The sequence below is a fragment of the Periplaneta americana genome, chromosome 6 (genome assembly GCF_040183065.1).
Source record: "Periplaneta americana isolate PAMFEO1 chromosome 6, P.americana_PAMFEO1_priV1, whole genome shotgun sequence".
Classification (NCBI taxonomy): Eukaryota; Metazoa; Arthropoda; class Insecta; order Blattodea; family Blattidae; genus Periplaneta; species Periplaneta americana.
In genome coordinates this window covers 78,414,249-78,436,354 of record NC_091122.1, presented here as the reverse complement: position 1 = coordinate 78,436,354, position 22,106 = coordinate 78,414,249, and the positions used below count along the sequence as shown (strand labels likewise).

The 22,106-nt window shown below is 35.2% G+C and overlaps 1 protein-coding gene across 3 annotated transcripts in view; it reads right to left on the bottom strand.

Annotated features, from left to right (window-relative positions):
- stol (voltage-dependent calcium channel subunit stolid) overlaps positions 1-22,106 on the bottom strand; it is a 1,833,618-nt gene that overhangs the window by 1,354,274 nt on the left and 457,238 nt on the right. For all 3 annotated transcript variants that reach the window (XM_069828334.1, XM_069828336.1, XM_069828335.1), the window contains exon 2: positions 16,754-16,835. In XM_069828334.1, coding sequence (XP_069684435.1) covers positions 16,754-16,835 — 82 coding nt within the window. The remainder of the gene's footprint in view (positions 1-16,753; positions 16,836-22,106) is intronic.

The following is a 22,106-nucleotide window of genomic DNA, read 5'->3' as shown; positions in this document are numbered from 1 at the left end:
TTCTTTCTTCACTCACTTTTTCAAACACAATTTTATTTCTTATTCTGTCTGTCCACTTCACACGCAACGTTCTTCTCCACATCCACATTTCAAATGCTTCAATTCGTTTCTCTTCATTTCGTCGTAATGCCCATGTTCCTTCCCCATACAATGCCACACTCCACACAAAGCATTTCACTAGTCTCTTCCTTAGTTCTTTTTCCAGAGGTCCGCAGAAGATCCTTCTTCTTCTATTAAAAGCTTCCTTTGTTCATGTTTGCAGTTTTCTTGGGAAGGATAGGCCTAAATGCGGTAACATCCCGTTGCTTTCCGCACACCAATATCTCTTTCGCATCTTATTAAATTCCAGGGGGCCCAAGCGTGGAGATAAGGAGAGTGGATTTCACTAATTGGGCCCTCCGGACTTCACCAAAGGTCACGGCTAGGGTTAAATATTAATTCTATCAGGATGCTTGACCCGATCAGAGACCGGGAAATCTCAATTAGCCTTTGCCCCCCGTATCCTGGACTAGCTTCTACGAATCATCAGAAAATCTTAGAGTGTGATTGGGCCAATTTTTCCGAAAATGTTTCCACACTTTTGCCCTCGTAGCTCAGCGGACGAACGTCGGAATTTAGATGTCAACGTCTCAGGTTCAATTCCTCGTTAGTCCTTTTCATTTTATTGTGGTTCAAGATAGTATAATGTAATAATACAAAAAGAAAAACTAATACTACTATTATGCAACTGGATTTTTCCAAACCTAATATGTCATTTATGTTATTTATATCGCTAAAGAACGATTACAATATAAATAACTTGAATATTATTTATACAGCATCACTAAAGAACGATAACACAATATAAATGATAAATATCGGTTTGTTTAATTAATATTTTGCGAAAGAACAATAACAATATAAATAACTGGAATATTGTTTTATAATGCTAATGAAGGAAAACAGAATATAAATGATAACTTGAATATTATTTATATCGTTAAAGAACGATAACAATATAAAAAACGTGAATATTATTCATATCGGAATTTCACAGATTTATTACAGATGTATTTTAGAAATTGTAGAAGAATAGTAATTAGTGACATTGTCCTACTTATTCTTCTTGGAGCCAAATTTGTAACTTTTAAAAGTGTGGTTACTATGTTGAAGTGTATGTGTTGTAACTGATGCTTGATTTGTTATGTATGTGAGTCAGTTATGGGATGCTTGATGTCGTCGCAATGTCGTAATTATAGTTTGATTGTGTTTGTGTGACTATTGTGTATTAATTTATGATGTATGGTACGGAAAGCTGCATATTTGTGTTATAGAAGTGTTACGTATGTGTGTTGTTAATGTTTTTGTATGTTTAAAATTGATACCTGATATTTGTTTTGCAATCGCAATGCCTAATTTACGGATTGTTTATGTTTTGTTTACATCGCGTAAGCTAATTTAATTGTCTTTTTCATTTCTCTTCATGCTTATCTTTTTTGTATATAAAACTATAGCCCTAACATACATATGTAAAATAGGGCTAAGCCCCATTGGAGATACAATAATAATTATTATTCATATCGTTATAAAACAATAACAGAATACAAATGATGACCTGAATTTTATTCATATCTCTAAAGAGCGATAACATAATATAAATAACGTGATATCCATAAAGAACGATAACTGGATATAAATGATAATTTGAATATCATTTACATCGCTAAAGAACGATTAAAAAATAAAATGAAAACTTGAAAAAGGCGCGAACCCACGACCTTTGAATCATTAAACAAGCACTTGACCGCTGGTCTAAGAGGCGCAGATATGGAACACTTTCATAGTTCCGGAACTCCTTGTACAAGCACATGCATCGTGTAACATCGCCGCGACCCGAAGTGGACTTTGAAAATATTGGCTGTTCACGAGTGCGGCCACTTTTTTTTTTTTGACAGCTGTACAAGCGAACATTTTCAATAATTTCCAGTGCAGTGAACATTAACATCATTACCAAGACCACAGCCAACTCATATAGATTTACATCTTATGACGTTAATTTTTTGCGCTTATTTTTCAAAACTTCAATTTTTAATTTAAGTTAGTAGTAGAAGAGAAAGCAACAAATATATTTTTTTCCGTTTTCTTCGTAGTTTTGGAGTTTCTTCATCCGATTCAATACTTGAGGAGTCATCTGGCATACTTCACTCTAGTATATTTAATACGTACAACCCAGTGCAAAAAATTCTGGAAGCTTTCAGTGCAGCTTATAATTATTGTGCCTTGAGTATATTCTAATTTGGATCAAGATCTATTTTTTTTTAATGTTTGTTAATCAACTCACTTGATGTTACGATTATATAATGACTTTCAGATGCTAGAATTTACATATCTTTGTATTCAATTTCTTGCTGAATTTACTTAAATATCTTTTCGATTTATGGTCTATTGATGTTATGATATCTATGACGAAGGGAGTACTTTTATATGTTGTTTAGGTGAATAATCTGGTTTACTTGCTGGAATAGTTTTATCTATAATAAATGAAGTTTGTAATATTTATTGTCTATTAAGAATCAAGGTTTATACTCGTGCTATATAAATATGTCGTTATGATTTATTTCAAATTTCCACTATTTCATAAATGCGTTATATTATGTAACGTACAATATTTCGTCACATAGCCACCGGCGTAGCTCGGTCGGTAAAGGCGCTTGCCTGCCGATCCGGAGTTGCGCTCGGGCGCGGGTTTGACTCCCGCTTGGCCTGATTAGGGGAGACAAGGGCAAAACGAATAACCCGGGCAAAGAGAATAATGCTTATTTCTTAGAAACGACAACAGGAAGAATCGCAACCAGATTTAGCTGTTGGAACTGACATTTCGTCATTCTGAGAGAAAATGTCAACGTGTGTTTGAAGAAAATTGACTGTTGTCTTAAATTATTTCAAGGTAAGAGAAACATACGTACAACACACAATACTGTAGAAACTTTTTTATTTTTATTTTATTGGGTTATTTTACGACGCTATATCAACATCTAGGTTATTTAGCGTCTGAATGAAATGAAGGTGATAATGCCGAAACTTACCCAGCATTTGCTCGTATTGGGTTGAGGGAAAACCCCGAAAAAAACCTCAACCAGGTAACTTGCCCCGACCGGGATTCGAACCCGGGCCAGACGCGCTGACCGTTACTTCACAGGTGTGGACTTGTAGAAACATTTTGTTATGTGATAGTAATATATAGGCGATACGATTACTTCTAAAGTGTCGTACTTACGAAGAAGATTATTGATGCTTATGTTTGTATAAACTTAAATGAAAAGCGAAATGGCGTCTGAGGGCAAAGTGAATAATGCAAAGTGGATAACTTATCCGCTTTGCCCTGTCACCTTTATTTGACTATATAAGTGTCAGCTGTATTTGTGTATGTATTTGTCTATTGTAATAAAGCGTGTTAGATCATTTTACATAGTGGAGGCATTAAGTCACACTAATTAAATTATAAATCAGCAACACTGATCTTAACTCTTATTTAAAAGGGTCGTAATTTGTTTTCAGATGGCTTAATTTTTCAAGAGGAAGGCGGAACAAGCCAAATGGTCTGAAGAAGCCATGAAGAAAGCACTTGAAGAAATAAAATCTTCCAATCAGTTGTTCTGCTGTCTGGCCATATAATCATAATGTGTTTCTTAATGAAGATTTTGCTCCAGATCAACTTACCTATCACCCACTCGAGATAAAAATCAGCGAAACGACAACTGGCTCATATTTAACAAATTCTACCGTGCCAGCTTCTTCAGCGGCTGAAGAAACAGATAATGCTCACCCAAAATCAACCACATCTGTGATGTGTGATGTCGTTATCTTCAGAGATTGAAGGAATATTCAATACATCAATTACACTCAGAATTTCAGTTCCGGTTACACCAAAACACTCAACATCGTCAGCAGGAGAACCCAAGTCAGTTCTTTTGATTTAGACCAGTACCAAAAGTGGATGCTCGAAAGATACGAGGTAAACGAAGAAAATATCAGGGCTCTGAAGCTCTTACATCTATACCGATTAAAAACGTTAAAGGAGAAGTAACTTATGGGCAGGAGGAAAAGCAGAAGAAATCCAAGCCTTCAGTGCCAGTGAAACGTCGACTTTATTCAAATTTGTATTTTCTTCTAATCTAACGTGCTGTAAAGGGGTGTAGTAACATTTCTTATCGTGTAATATGACTAATTAACATAGTGTTTATGTGTTTATTTAATTTTATTGTCAGTGAATAAAAATGAAACAGAAATGTGAAAATGTTATAGGTATATTCACTTTGCCCGGGTTAATTATTCGCTTTGCCCGTGTATATTTTCTTTCTCAAAACATATCACTGTTCGTAGGTACGAGAAACGAATTGCTGTTTTTTTAAATATGTGGACAATATGTGTCACAACCAATATCATGAAATTTTTATTACGGGAGCACCAAAATATAGCCTGTGGCATTGTTTATGCTTAGCTTATCCGCTTTGGCCGGGTTTCCCCTTCCTGGTTGAATTTTTTCTGAGGTTTTCCCAACCGTAACGCAAATGTCAGGTAATCTATGGCGAATCCTCGGCCTCATCTTGCCAAATATTATCTTGCTCTCATCAAATCCATTGACGGTAAATAACCTCGTAGTTGATACAGTGTCGTTAAATAACCAAGTAAAATTTAACAAAAATTTCCTCAAGTACCTATATCGTATTATTTGTTAGACAGAGCGTTCAATTCAAAACTTCCCAGTCTAAATAACTATAAAATTTATATTCAGGTTGCCAGGCGACGATAGAAAACAAAAGATGTGAAAAAAAATGAATCAGATGTACTCGTATAAACAATTGAATACTCTTTCAAATTTAATTATAACAAAATAGGGGTGCCAGTTGAAATTTCATAGCGGGGTAAGGGGGTGAAAACTAATATGCAATTAAGACTGGTTTTAAACCTTCCCCTCATTTCTAAATTGATTTGTTTTTTTTTTTTTTGTTTAATTAAACTGAATATATGTTATATAGTTATTTAGACTGGGTAATTTTTAAATGAACGCTCTGTATGATAGGTAATTTCAAAGGCATGCTGTTTCTGTATGATGTTTAATTTATGCTATAGAATTGCATTTTGCTTCTGTATAGTCCTCGTCAATACTCCCTCCATGCCGAGTTTTTTTGTCAAAATTATTGGATACTTACGACGTAAACTGACGCAACTGCATATTTTGAGGACTATCGTCTTCTGTGTAAAGGTTTATGTTCGAATATTGAGACTAAAAATGTTAAGAATTGCTACAAATGATAACCGGAAGGCAAGAAGTATGGAAGAATAGCTTCTATTTTCCTTTTTTTTAGATTATTTCTTTGAGTATATGAATAGGCAATGGCTGTATATAGGAATAGGTCATGGTAGTTACAGTGATGTTAAGTTAATGTCCATTGTTCCTGTAAATTTACGTTTTGATGGTTTCAGTCGTCCTCTCTGCAATAGAAGTAATACGAAAATCACTTGAATTAAGTACACAAGATTATTTCAAATATAAGAACAATACTTCATTTGAAAATCTAAATTCGAAATCAGTGGTTATATCCACCTCTGCAAAGCATCTCTTCTTCATTCCTCCGGATATTTCAGAAATGTAGTACTGTTTTATCTATTCCGATATCTCTGTTATACTGGCAGAAGACAAAAATAACGCAGGTGCAACTGACGTGACAATGCATATGATTTTGAGGGAATAGAAAGCAATGATGTTTAAACGAAAGGAAGCAAAAATTATCGACACCCAATTAGTGTTGGCATTACAGTTTTAGGAATCCAAACGTGTTCTAAATAAGTCAATTATTGAAGAGGCCCACAGGTTTAATTATGTCAGTTACCATGTATCCTGGCTCTGCACCATAGACTTAGACAATTAAAATATAAATTTCAGTATGTAAGAAACAACACAATGAACCCCAGAGATGATTAAAACAATCAAGAATACAATTATTCCTAAATGTTATACCTCTAAATTAATAGTAACAAAAGTTAGGTGAATACAAGGCACGAACGGAAGATAAGTGAAAGGTGAATTTAAATTTCGAATTCAAATATCAACATCAGAAAGTAGGTGCGTGATATCGTAATTCAAGAGCAACAAAAAATAAACTATATCACCACAACCGACATCTCCACCAGCACCATTTAGTTCTTCAGGCTCGTTCCAGCTCCAAATCTATCGGGTAAGTTTCCACTTCAAGGTAGATCTTCCTGTGTTCTTTCGTTATATTGGGATGTAATTTATTATACTCTCAGGAGTAATACCTCTTATTTTTATTGCTTGTACTAAGAGTAAATAGTAGTTTTGATAGCGCTTAAACGTTTCCCACCTGCAAGAGCTTTCGATCATCTTAATTTGATTTTCTGTTGGTTCTTTAAATTTTAATATGCTTCGGATCTTAAAAATCGTATCTCTGGAGGACTGATTCCTATCTTATTTCATCAGCGTCCAGCATTCTGAGATATAAAACGAAGAAGGTGTAGCTTACACTACCGAATTGAAGCAGTTGTTAGAGGAAAGGACCAAATCGATACGTTTAAATTTTACAGGACGTGGAAAAAACTAAATATATCATTAAAAAATATATAAAAGTAAATTGCCTGAGATTAAACATATAACACTTGCATGAATATCTAATGACATTTTCACATTTCTAACAGTCTTTCAAATTGGAGTAATCACATTTTGAAAAATTAAAATTGGGACCTTATTCTATAATTCTTTTTTTTATAAAAGGTAAAACCTTTACAAAAATCTATACTCCAAGTACAAATTAAACCCTAACTTGTCGGATTAGAAGACTGATACATATAAATACTGAAATATAAAGCAATAAATTATAGTTAGAAGTGAAAGAAATGAATTTTTGCTTAAGTTATATGAAGTTCACTAACATTATTTTAAACATACTGTATATCTTACAAAATATGTTCATGCTTTCACTGCAATGGTATCCCATATTAGTACAGGTATTGTATTTCGTCATGCTTACTTTCTGTATCATTGTCTTCACAAGATTTCAGCTTCTTGTAGAAGCTAAAAGCTTACAGATTTTTAACATATTTTGAGAGCTTCAGGACATCTTTTAGCATTTCCGGCTTAATAGGTGTGTCTTTGTGTACATAGGCTCAGAAGGAAGAGGGACATGATTAACATCAGATTTCACAATTTCGAACTCAAAAGGTGTCAAGTTGTTGTTGGCAGCACTGACCTCAAGTGCTCTCTGGTACTGGGTAAAATAAAAAGTTTGTACTTTTTGATCGTGAACTTGATATTTTTAGCATTTAGCAAAGTACTATATCTGAAGAACAGTTACAAAATGCTTTGAAACAGTTTTGATCATGAATTCTTTTACTGCCACCGTTGTGAATTTTGTTGATATTACATCATCTATCCAATTTTCAGGGCTTTCCAAATGTTGAAGTTTCCTCTGCATACGCTCTATGTCACTAAAATGACGGTCACATGAGTGATAACTGTGACCACGTTCTAGAAAGAAGTGTGACATCTCCCACTTTCTTACTCCTGCCCTATACTGCCATCTGGCTAACCCAGTCTAGATTCTAGCATGATATCTATGGTAATAAGTTCAAACATGAACATTGAATTGTCATATTAGAAATAATTAAGGTATTTTCATACAGTTGTTTTAGTCTCAATCCCAATTGGAAAAATAAGAGCCCAACTAGGCCTATCAACTGATGGACATGAACTTCGTTTCTCTTCATGTGGTAGCTATTAGGTTACGTTCATTTTCGACTTTTTTTTGTTCAAAATTATCTTATATTCCTTCATATGGAATGGAGAAAATCAGAATGAGACTAGTAGTCAACAACTTTGGAGCTCACATAAACAGTTCTTCTCAGTCCTAATGTTCCTCGCAAGGACCCGTTTCTCCCCCATTCATTCATTCATTCATTCATTCATTCATTCATTCATTCATTCATTTCATCAAGTGTTTCAACATCATAACCTCTTCGACGATTCTGTCCTGCGACATTCCGCCTCATCATGTCATAACTACTAAGATACAGTACTAGTCCTTTCTTTAGTTTTCCCCTTCAAAATTCTCTGATGTTCCTTCAAATGGACAGGCAAAAAGTGGAGTGAGACAAGTGGCCAACAACCTTGGAGCCCACATAAGTTCCTCTCAGCCCCAAAAACCCTTGCAAGGACAACCAATTATGCATCGCTTAATTGCTTCTCCTCCCATTTCCTCTTTTTTCATTGTAATTATACACTCAATAATCATAGAATTATTGAAAATATGGGTTATGTAGAGCCCTGTGCATGATTTTCAAATAAAATACACTATAGTGTTAAAGAAAGTACATATTATATTTTGGTGCTTTATTTGAGTACATACGTTTCATTGGGATATCCTTAAATCCTCTATCATTTTTTCCCCCACCACGTGAAGACGTCTATAATTTTGGTCTAGTATTATAGAGTGCCATCCCAAAAAGTCGATCGGCACATTTTCAGAGCAGCCTTTTCGCGCCTAAAATTTATAAACTACACGATAATATATTATATTCTAAAGGATTAGCGGATATTTGGTATAAATCCATATCGTCCAATATTTTATTGACATTTGGTACAAACAGAAAAATTCTGTGACATTTGGTAAATCTACATGGTCCAATGATGAAAAAGGTCTAGGATATTTGATACAATGGTTATATTTGATATTTGGTGCAATCCATATGGTCTAATGTTGAAAAAGACCAACGATATGTGGTTTAAAGTTTTTTTTACAAAACACACACACTGTTGACTATAAGTTAGTCGGCAACAAACACAAATAAAAATTTTCAGTTTTAATGAGTTTCACGAACGAAATTTTAAGTTATATAATTGGCGGATATATTTTCACAGAAACAGAAGTCAATGTCACGCCATAATGGGAATTGTTATTTTGTCATTTATATAGGGCCAATATTAAAAACAAAATTGGCCATAAAACAGTATCTTGTGGCCGCATAATTTCACATTTGGAATATTACTAAATTGATTATGAATTTTAGTTACCTGGGTTCCATATGTTGTGATGGTAATCTCACGCCTTAACTTATTTTGCATTGCTTTTATCTAATTAGTCAGAATTTTTAAATAGAAATTGAGTTTCAATATTTAAACTTTATACATTTCCTAGCATAAAGTACCCGGCGTTGTCCGGGTTCTGTTTTTGCTTCTATATGGAAATATGATGATATTGGTATAATTTTGCAATAACACATTTTCGGACAAGAACAACAACATTTTGATAGACATATTACACTTTATAATCAATACATTTATTTTTAGTAGATTTAAGCAAATTCACATACTACATTACCAACATGGCAAAGTTATTATAGAATTGCTTCTTTATATGTATATAACTGTTTATTTTTCCACTCTTTTTTATAAATATTATACATGTTTAGTAAAACCAATCGAAAGTAAGCTACATAAAGTTGACAATGCAAAAAAAAAAAAAAAAACACGGGATTTTTAAGTTAATGCTTGCAAATTTGAGTGACTGTTCTTGCTATTCATTTTAAAGTCATTGCGAATGATAGTCGCATTGCAATTTCCAGTCGCTTAAAATCGAAAGGTTTTAATTGGTTTATTTTACGGCGCATTATCAAATGCGATAGTTATTTAGCGTCTGAGTGAGATGAAGGTGATAATGCCAGCGAAAAGAGTCTAAGGTCCAGCGCTGAAAGTTACCCAGTATTTGTTCTTAATGTGTTGAGGGAAAACCTAGGAAGGACCTTAACCAGGTAACTTATCCCAACCGATATTTAAATGCACGACCGCTTGTTTCACGGTCAGGCGTGCTAACCGCTCCTCCACAGCGGTGGATCGAATCTTGTTTTAGTGCATAATTTTGATGGGTCGTTATTTCGCAATATTATTATTATTATTATTATTATTATTATTATTATTATTATTATTATTATTAATATTGCAATCTTAAGTAATAAATTATGTGGTGCCAATCCTTGTAGTTTCAAAAATTAAAAAATTCAGTTGCATAAAACAGAGCCTGCTCACTATCTAAGGGGCGTTCGATATTGATTTACATTTTCAAATTTTCCACCATTGTCATTACAGTTCCATGCATGTAGTACATTTGTCTGCCAGCAGGTGGCAGCATGATACAGAAAAGTGTAATTCCTGCAAACTACAACGCATTTCCCCAACTCGCTTTTATTAAGTGAGTGGACAGCATGGAGAGTGATCATCAAGGACAGCGCTGTACGGCGTGGTTTCTGTAGAAAAGAGGGTGTAAACACTGCAGATATTCACAGGCGATTGGTGGAAGTGTTTAGTGAGTATGCACCGTCCCGAAAAACCTGTACAACTGGGTGGATAGCTGAAAAGTGGCCGCACATCAAAGTGGGGAAGGGAACTAATTCTGGAAAGAAAGTGACTGTGACAACGCCAGTCAACATCTCTAGAGTGGAGTGGCATATTCTGGAGAACAAGTACATCACATTCTCGGAATTGTGCCACAGGACTTGCCAGAATCACTTTGCACCTCATAGTGCATGAATAACTTAAGATGAGGAAGACGTCTCCAGGTGGTTCCCCAAGCCCTAACTACAGCACACAGACAACAGCGAAAGGACGTGAGCAGTGATCTCCTTCAACGCCACAGCCAGGATTCAGAAGGCTTAATGTCCAAACTCGTGATTAGCGATGAAACTTGGCTCCATCACCATGAACCAGAGACCAAAGCCCAATCAATGCAGTGGAAGCATAAAGGCAGCCCCACGCCGAAGAAGTTCAGAACAGCATCATCAGCAGGCAAACGTATGGGAAAATGATGGAATTATCCTCATTGACTGGCACGAACCAGGGACCACTATTAACAGCACGGAGTATGTAGCGACCCTTCGGAGCTTTCGCCGTCCAATTCAAAAGAAACAGCCAGGTCCTGCAACATGACAACCCTCGACCCCACACGAGTCGGGTGACCACGACTGCCATCGCCACCGTATTCTCCTGACTTGACCCCTTCTGATTACCACCTATTCGAGGCTTTGAGGGAACCTCCGCGCGGACTTCAATTCGCCGAATTTTAGGAACTGAAAGCAGCTGTCCTGAAGTGAGTGCGACAAATTCCGAAAACCTGGTTCCAGAAGGGCTTGGAGAAGTTGCTACAATAGTGGCGCAAGTATGTAGAGCATAATGGAGACTAAGTATAGGGCCATTCCATGTCAAATCAACACAAAAAGTGGACTTTTCAACCCGACCACCTCAGATTTTCATTAAATTTGGTAGGATGGTAAAGAACCATAAGTTAAGTAATTATGTAAAATTTTAGCACTCAATAATGCACGATATCCCTACAGCAATTCTGTCAATACGAGAAAAAATGTAAAAATATCGCATACTATGTCAACAAAAATAATTCATAACTTCTCTTCTAATTGAGGTAGAATCTTAAACTTGGGCTTATTTTAAAGCTAAGGGATCATACGTTTCAATAAAAATAGGTTTGCATCAAAGTAATGAATTCTTTATTGAATAGTCACGTGAAACACATTTTAACATTGAATATCTATAAATGCGGAACATAAATTATTTCGCGAAAAATGTATGTTATAGAGGTAAGAGTATTCTCCCTGTGGTGTAAGTTTCATTTTGGAAACGATTCAGGAATATCAGTAAAAAAATATATCAATGTATTGGTTTGTAGCACTTAAACCCATCTTACACCAACACTGCATGCGTGCGAGTTCGTACTTGTCTGATTATCTGCGTCGTCGATCTGTCAGGCCGTCATGAGTGACAGTTTATACAGTCTTCAATTATACAAAACGTGCGATCTGTTTCAAGTGCAGTGTCGTTAGATTTTGTAGTATGTGGTAGTTTTGTGCGATGTAATGGAGTCGCGTTTTAAGTTATATGTTTGCTGCAATCCCTTCGAGAAATCAGGGCATTGTAATTAGAGGAAAAATTTAAGAAGTGTTATATCGTGGATTCTTAATGTATTTCCTGATTTAAAACAGGAACAAAAGGTGTGCGCTATGTGTCGCAAATAAATAAAAATATAATATGATGCTATTACGCAGAATCCTCAGAATGACTCTAGTATTGAAGAATACGTCGATTCTACAGCAAATGTAACTTCATTAAATACAAGTCTTTTTGACCAAGGCATGTTCCTTATTAAACAAAAAAGGCTACAACAAGAGAAATATAAGAGACAGAAATTTGAAAATATTGTAAAAGATAAAGTCTTCGATATTAAAGATGCCGAGGAACCAGGACCTTTCTGATTCTGAAATTTTGTCTCAGTTGCAGGAAAATTTTCAAAATTCAGGTAAAAGTGAAAAAATGACCATTTTAACACTACTACCTAAAAGCTGGAGCGTAAATAATATAAAAAAGAGTTTCTTTCAGCTTTCGAATACATAATTCGGAAAGCATAAGTCCTGGCATAGGGAAAGGGAATGTTGTGTTCACCAAATCCGAAACCTGGAAAAGCCTTGCTCGCGGCTGTTGCCGGTAAAGTTAAAGAATTCTGTTGTTCTGGCGAGATAAGCAGAATGATGCCTGGTAAGAAATATTTGTTGTGATTAAAGAATCAGGGAGTAAATCACATAAGTAGAAATGAATTATATGCAGTGTTTAAAAATTCTAACTCTGAAATGAAGGTAATATTCTCCAAATTTTCAGCTCTTAGACCAAGAAATTGTATTCTAGCTGGAGTTAGTGGAACTATACTGTCTGTGTTTGTGTCCTTACCAGAATGTAAAACTTATGCCGGAAGCAATTTATTAATGTTTCAGGTCTACGTGGATTTCTAGAAAAATTTTCTTTATACCTTTCCAACTTATCAACATTTCTTGGCTACTATGGTGTGCAATCCTCCTCATATAAATTGCTTGTTCAGGAAATGTACAGAATGTCCTGAACCATTCAAAATAAGAGAGGGTTTAGAGAAATGTTTCGAATAAAACTTCAGTGAATCAGTGACCTACAAGCAGTGGATGATGACTGACCGATCAACGCTTGAGACCATAATGAAACCCACAGACAAATTTTTCGACTGTCTCTTGGAGAAACTTGGTGACTCACTCATTTATATCATCTGAACAAAGTAAGCATCTACGTGATATGAAATCATTTCTACAGCCATGCCAGCTTCTTGTGTCATGCGACTTCGCTGAAAACTATCATTTCGTAATCCAAGATGAAATTCAGTCATATCACAGGACTAATGTGCAGACAACCATTCATACTTTCGTAATATATTATAACGAATCGTCATCCGATGCAGTCTCTATTAAAAATCTGGTAATAATTTCACACTGCGCGAAACATGACACTACAGCTGTACATCTGTTTCAAAAATATCTAACGGAGTCATTAAAACAAACATCTGTAATTCACCACAAAAATTATGTATTTCTCCGATGGATTCTCTGCTCAGTATAAAAATAGGAAAAAATTTCCTGAACCTCACATTACATGAAGATTTTGGATTTCCAACAGAATTGCATTATTTTTGCATATCGCATGCCAAAAGAGCATGCGACGTTGTAGGAGGGACACTTAAAAGGTTTGCGCCTTGTGCTAGTTTGCAGAGACCATCCGATAAACAAATAACTACACCTAGGGAATTGTACGACTGGACAAGGGATCATCTCTGAAACATTAATACCGTTTATGTGACTGAAAAAATCTATACTGAAGAGGAAAAAATGCTTTCTCTTCGATTTACAAAATCCACCGCAGTGCCTGGAACACAAGTTTCATACAGTCCTGCTGTTTAGGATGGGTATTATATTTGCTAAGCAGTTTTAAAATGCAGCTGAAACAACGCAGCATCCTGTCTGGAAAGATGATCAGGCTATTTCATCTCAGTAATGAAGGGTAAGCATTTCTTACAGAACTTCAGGTTTATTAAAATCCATGTGACAATAATTTATTTCAGGTAATAAGTAAAAAAATTCGAATTATGTACTACATGTTAAATTACATAGTGACATTCAAGAATATGATCAAATACAATTAAATACAACGAATGTGTGGGACATAATTATCCGACTTATATGGTTAGCTTACGCTCGCAGTGACATAATCATTTTTATCTTTGTAACCTATGATGATTCCAAGTTGAAGCTTATCAGTTCATTATATCACTAATTGAGGCGTACTATATATTTTTTTGCTTAAAATAGACCCCCCGCATTTTTAAATATGAATATTTGAAAATTGTTTCACCATGTTTTTTTAGTGTAATTGAATACATGCAGAAAACAATATAAGCAATAAAAACTATCACATATTAAGAATGTATCACTCAACTTTTGTAAATTTATCTGGAGACGTTGTTGAGATATATAATTTTAATTGAAGCGACAAGCTTACAAAAATATGATTTTTCTTCATGTTTGAAACGCCACTGACAGAAAACGAAAAGCACAGGACATATGAAACTCGGCAGTTTTAGTTAGCGCGGCAGGTAAAACAAACCCTCAAATTTTAAAAGAAATCTGAGTCGGTCGGGTTGAGCGCCTTGTTGATTTGATAAGGAATGACCCTATATGGAGAAAGTGGAATGTATCTGGCTAGGCATAGAGGTTCTGGGTGAGTGTAAAAAAATATATTGTAATTCAATATGGAACGGCACTTACAACTGTACTCGTATGGAGAGATTCATAATTATGATCCTGGACTGTATAATAACTACTCATTGATTTTCTACAATTTACCTTTCATAATGTAGACCTATCAACAATGTTAATTTGTGTTCTCTCTTCTACGACTCCATGAAAAGCGAAATTAAAAATAAAATAAATAAACAACAATACATGAATGTTTCATCCACTTTATTTTTGTATTTTTTAATAATGCAATATTCATTTTTCACATTATTGCAGTGTAGCCTATGTTTTTGTCTTGGTTGTGAATATTAAGTGTGCAAAATTTGGCAGATATTTGTACAGAAAACACGCTAATATATGAAGAGTCCAGTGCAAGAATGATGAATGTCACTTTCTTGTCGAAAATGAACCAAGACTGTCAATGCATAGCTTAAGACATATAGAATATACATACAGAGTTATATGGTATTAACACTGATAGTCATTGTCCAGTAATGATCGGAAAATCACAGTTAAGCTTTGAGCGCTAAGCATTTCAAACTTTCAATTGCTTCTCCTGCAAAATGTATTCCATATGAAATCCATCATTCTTGCAGTGGACTCTTCATATACTTTCACTTATATACATGCATATATGATGATTATATAACGAAGTGTTCAGGTAATTATTCAATTTAAAAGAAAGATGCTTAAAAACATTTACATTATTATTTAAATTACTTAACTCGTTGAAAATAGTGTAAAGAATTATTTATTCGAAATCTTTCTTAATTTCTTGACATAGAGTAGGGTTTTTATACGACGGATACTTATTAAATTAACTTAATTCTTCGTACACGACTGAACCGTGTAGTTATGTTGAATCATGAATTTTTTAATATATTGGACTATGTTTTGCGACTGCATTCAATAGGTTAATCCTTGGATAGTATTATAGTCATTTCCATTTTTGTTTTGACAGTCAAACTAAATATAGGCATATGAATTTAAATATGCAGAACACTTTCAACGAATATGTGCAAAAATAATAACAGAAAATTTTAATTTGTTAAGTAGGCCTATATCTGTAACGTTGTAAGTGTAAATGGAAAGGCAAACTCTGAATCGAAACAGGTTTTTAATAATAATAATAATAATAATAATAATAATAATAATAATGACAATAATAATATTAATAATATTAATAATAATATTAATAATAATAATAATAATAATAATAATAATAATAATAATAATAATAATAATAATAATAATTGGAGATTTATCCTTCGAAGAGGTGGAAAAATTCAAATATCTTGGAGCAACAGTAACAAATATAAATGACACTCAGGAGGAAATTAAACGCAGAATAAATATGGGAAATGCCTGTTATTATTCAGTTGAGAAGCTTTTGTCATCTAGTCTGCTGTAAAAAAATCTGAAAGTTAGAATTTATAAAACAGTTATATTGCCGGTTGTTCTATATGGTTGTGAAGCTTGGACTCTCACTTTGAGAGAGGAACAGAGATTAAGGGTGTTTGAGAATAAGGTTCTTAGGAAAATATTTGGGGCTAAGAGGGATGAAGTTACAGGAGAAAGGAGAAAGTTACACAACGCAGAGCTGCACGCTTTGTATTCTTCACCTGATATAATTAGGAACATTAAATCTAGACGCTTGAGATGGGCAGAGCATGTAGCACTTATGGGCGAATCCAGAAATGGATATAGAGTGTTAGTTGGGAGGCCGGCGGGAAAAAGACCTTTGGGGAGGCCGGGACGTAGATGGGAAGATAATATTAAAATGGATTTGAGGGAGGTGGGATATGATGGTAGAGACTGGATTCATTTTGCTCAGGATAGGGATCAATGGCGGGCTTATGTGAGGGCGGCAATGAACCTCCGGGTTCCTTAAAAGCCAATAAGTAAGTAATAATAATAATAACAATAATAATAATAATAATAATAATAATAATAATAATAACATAAACATTTTAACAGCATGAAGGGGACGGGAACGGGAAAGTAGATTTACGTAAAAAGGAAAATGGAAGGATTTCGAAATAAAATCACAAGATGATATTCTAACATGCACTGTAATTAGTTCAAATCTGTTTTTGCACATACTCACCTTTTGTATTTCACTCATTTTTGTAAACTGGCGACCGAATTCCCACAGATCCACACCAAACTTCAGGGCCCAGTTCTTCACCCTGCAACAAGAAAGTCAAAGAACAGATTAAGTTCTTGAAAAAGCAAGTGATGTTTAAGATAAATTTATTTCTGTAGTGAAAATTAATAGCCTACATATCTTCAATAATTATTATTAGATCTAAATGTCACTATCATCATATTACATATTTGGAAATCCAAATTATTTGACTTGTACAGATCTCATTGTTATTAACATTTTCATTGTATACTAGGTCTAAATTACATGAAGCATAGAATTCCGTGTCACTTGTTTTTTTATTGTTACGGAGGGAACGAACGGATGTTCTCCACACTGTAAACATACGAGTACTTTCCTTCTCTAATGGAACCTGATGGAATAAGAGAACTTTAACAAATGGATTTACAAGTCAGGAGACACCACAGAAATGGTTTAAGCAGATATACGCATGATATTTACAATGATTAGCAGATATGCTCTTCAATTAAGAAGGAGGAACTAGTTCTCGCTCTTGACATCTCTAGAGTTGTTCAGGATGGCGTGTGATATGTAAAATAGTAAATTTGGCAGATATCTTCATTTCATATCACCGAAACATATGCCATACCTTCATAGAATTTAATTATGTAAAATGAAGGAAAATATAGGGTAAAATGGAGTGTGTTGGTAGAATGAAATTCATACTGTTGAAGGAAACGGGAAAACTTCGGGAAAATTTCTCATTTTTCGATGTTACCCCTTACAAGAACCTATCTACTGCATATATTGTTATCAATACTGATGCTCGAACCCAACTGCGCAGAGTAAACCCCCACTCTAGCACTGCGCTACTAGATAATGGAGAGTAGTTACATGGTTTAATGTAGAAACAAAAATATAAGACAAGGACACAAACCAAGAATCTATGAAAGATTATATTTTTTTCTCTCGAGGAAACTAAACAAGAAATTCTTAAATTTTAGTGGAAAACCTAAACTCGTCTACTACAGTACATCATATTCATCGTTACTTGTTGGGACTGATATATGTCTTATGAATGAATCATGATTAGCTTACGAAAAACATGGCCTCGTTCCTCACAAAATATTTTATAGAATCTGTCAAGAGATAAATAAAAGTGTTTTTTGATGAGAGGAATGAGGATAGACATATCGTCACCAATTTGATACAATCTGCTCGTCGTGCGTTTTACGTGCCTAAAAGCAGTTCAATTTATAATGATGTCAATGATGTTCTTGAATACAGTACAGTGTGTTGATGCAAAAGTTCGTAGCGTTTTCTCTCTGCGACAAAAGTTTTTATTTGAGATTAATAGAAGGCAGAAATTAATCAGTATTACATTCTCCTACATGTCCGCCGAGTTAGTTCTGTAGTAGAGTGTATGCCCCTAGACTAGCCGGCCCGGGTTCGATTCCCGGCGGGGTCAGAAATTTTCACGTAAACTTTCTACCTCGGGACTAGGAGAGATGGCGGTGCACAACTTTAAATCATCCGTCGGATGGGAACGTTAAGCCTTGCGGCCCCCTTGGTGCTATTCGACAGGAGTAGGCTACGTGCCGACAGCGGGTTTTCCCTTCACCTTCATCATCATCATCATCATCATCATCACCATAATCATCATCATCACCATAATCATCATCATTCACTCCCTAAATTACACTTACACTTACACTCCCCTAGTACATAACATAACTCTTCACACATCGTGCATAACGTGGTTCGCCGAAGTGGTGTGCAACTTGGATATGGGTCACAGTCCTACCGTCTATCCGCATACTGCGAAATCACGCAAGTGAACGGGGTAGGCATAAGATACACACACATTCTTCTACATTATATTTGTCCCTATGCCAATGCAGAGGTAATTTCTTGATTCCGCGTCTGAAGAAAGTTGGAGTAGAAGTCGTCAAGCCAAGGTTTGTAAAGCATCTCCTTATAAAAAGAGTTCCCTTGAAGATTTTAGCATAGAAAACGGAAAATGTGGAATCGGAGGACACAAGATCGGGGGGAACATGGGGAATGTGGAATCATCTCCCAACAAAGCTCCTGAATAGCTACTTCCGTCATATTATCAGAGTGAGGAAGTCCATTATGGTGTTTCAACAACACTTGATGCAGTCTTTCAGGTTGTTTTTCTTCAATTACGACCTCAAGGCGTCTGAGTTGTTGAAAATAAATATCGTTATGCTTAATTTCCAGGGAAACAATTCATAGATGCCTTCTTTATCCCATCAGACGCATCATCTTTGGATGGTCACTAACTTTTGTAACGAGGTGTTGTGTGTTGAAACAACAGAATCATTTTTTTTGCATTGCTTTCTCCTTACACGGCACAGATGTTTCCAACCGCCTCCGCTGCCTATGCTTCTCTATTAAACTCAAACAGAAGAATATGTCTTAAGTATTCTTTTATATATATATATATATATATATATATATATATATATATATATATATATATATATATAGTTAGCACTCGAACATTTTAGCTCACGATTAGCACAAACTTTATTCAAATCCGCAAAATTCAACGCATATTTACAATTACAACACTCCAAATAACAAGTGAAAAATGAATAACTCTAAACAATCTCCTAATAAAGCAATGTTGTGATGACGAACAAAAACGCTACGACCTTATGCACCACCTAATAGTAAGCCCATATTTTATCGACCTATCACTTAAATGACACGCACAAATGAAACCACTTACTATGCACCTAAATATACTTTTGTTTTCTGGTTTTACACAGAAAGGCATTCTATAATAGTCCCTAAAAGAAATATACTTGTACTAGAATTAATTTACACATTTTACGGTTTATTATTTCACTTAAAAGTACATGGATATCATAATATATATTAGGTGTTACAAATGTGATTGTCAGCACCTCTTTTCTTTTCATATTCTCTATTTCAAACGACCTTTACAACCTTAAATGTTTGCGAAAAAATTCACACCAGCAAAACAAGACGGGTTTACATCTCCATGGAAGTCGTTGATTAAGTTTCTGTAGCTGTAGCTGACCGTGCAACAAATGATTCAAATTCTGCAACCAGTGTTCGAGCTGTGTCACGTGAATTGTCGCTCTCCTGGTCAACAGTTCGCAAGATTTTGCGGTGCATTTTACACTGATAGCCCTACAAAATTCATACTGTGCAGAAATTGAAATCCCGATGCGTCGGTTTAATTATAACCACTTTGACGGTGTTCAGCGTGGCACAACACGGACTGTAATGATAGTAGGAGTGCGAAACCTCGTAGATATGCTAATTAAGCAATGCGCTCGCGAATTATTCTAAAAAATAATTAGTTCCACATCCTTCAACCAGATGAAGATATGTCGCTATAACGTGGTATGGGCGAAGGAAAAAGGCAGAAAAGATCAAACACATGATAACGGTACGTTTATTAGGAACTATGGTTACAAACACTGTTCAACATGACCTCCCGCCTCAGCAACATGTTGCATCCGTAACAAGGTATGTCGACAGTTGCTTGCAGCATATCTGGTGAAATCAGAGTGACATGTCTTTGTATGCTAGCCTTTGGGTCAGGCCATCCTCTCTCTGGTGCGACACCTAATTCACCTGTTTCCTCGAATTTTTTGTATCATGTTCTTCAGCCCATTAATTGACATGGGACCTTTTCTCAACTATTTCTATCGGCGATATTCCCGTAATGCAGCGTTGCTATTGCTGTCAGTCTGGTAAAATAACTTCACTAGCAGTGCAAGGTCTCTTGTCTCAATAGCCATTGCGTTTCACAAAGAAAAGTTCAACCTTCTAAATTTTCAACAAACATTCATTTCAATAACGGAATCAACATGCGTCACCAAGCAACAGGGAACTGACACAATGCAATGTAACCGGATGAACATACTGACGTCAGAGTTACAGACAATTGCACGTTTTGACTGCTTACAGCGCCATATTTATACCTGGTGGCGAGACTTGAAACTAATTAATTTTTTTTCATAATTCGCGGGCACATTAGTTAATTAGCATATCTGCGAGATTTCACACTCCTAAGATCATTAGAGTCCGTTCTGTGCCACGCTGATCACCGTCATTTTAATTATAACCACCTTGTAAATCTAAAGAACAGTAATGATCTTCACGTTCTGAAATATTATAAGAACCACTGTAGCCTTTTATCAAAGGTTATAAAAAAGCTAGGAATAGGAAAATATAAAAGTCAGGTAATAAAACAAAATTTGATGGAGATTTTAGGATGTTAAAAAAACCTTCCGATAACCAAAGAATGCACACATTGCTTTTATTGAAACCAAGGAACACAAGGTAGAGTATTCATATTCGTTTGCAAATAATATTACTGACTTTTATACAGAGTGAATACAAAATATCGTCTTAGAAGACTAGGGCATAACAGACCACATCAAAACATGCATGAATAAGATAGGAACCAATACTACCTATATCTTGCAATTTTTCCCAAATGTCTACTGGGACAAGTGTTTTTTCCTTGGGAAACACTTTCGTATGCACAGAGTTTAAGCTCAGACTGTAACTCCCACATATCCTCCTCGAACATCCCGCGCTTACAAATTGCAATTTTGTCACTCGAAGCATCGCGGACACAGGTTTGCTACGATATAGTTCAATGCCGGACAAAGAGTGGGTCGCGCGGTTCGCTTTGAAAACGGATGCCTGCTTGACGTACGCAATGTAAATATCACAAGATTACCTTACTTCACAATGCGAAACAGATACGTATAGTAAAATCAGTTAGAACTGGAACATTGCACAGACTCACAGTATAGTATACTTGACTCGCTTAGTTAATGCAGGAAGAAAGCGAAATAAACGGGATTTTTCTTACACCAGAGTATATTGAAACTGTAGTCTTATTTTTATTAGTTTCATTTATTTGATATGTGGCTTAGGCCTATAAAAAGTGTATCTACTGTAAATTAAAATAGCTACATATATATATTTTTTTTCGGGTTTCTCTTATATTTGGAACAGTTGGTGCTTGCCGGCTAAATGAGTAAGTTACATAATTTGAAAGTAGAATTTGTTGAAGATGTGCGTTCAACTGTAATTGTGAAAATACTTGAATCGAAGACGCATGTGTAACGAAGTTGTGTAGTTAGTGGTAAATTTGAGTCATTGATTTGCTTGGTATTTGCCGAAAATACAGTGAGTTTCTGTTACCTATAACCAGAAATAACACAGTGGAAAATGTAGTAGTCAAATAGTTGGTATAAAAATGTTTGGAAAAATACTGAGCCAAATTGATGAATACTTAAGATTGGAAAATCGAAAGAACACAGTCTGAGACGTTCAT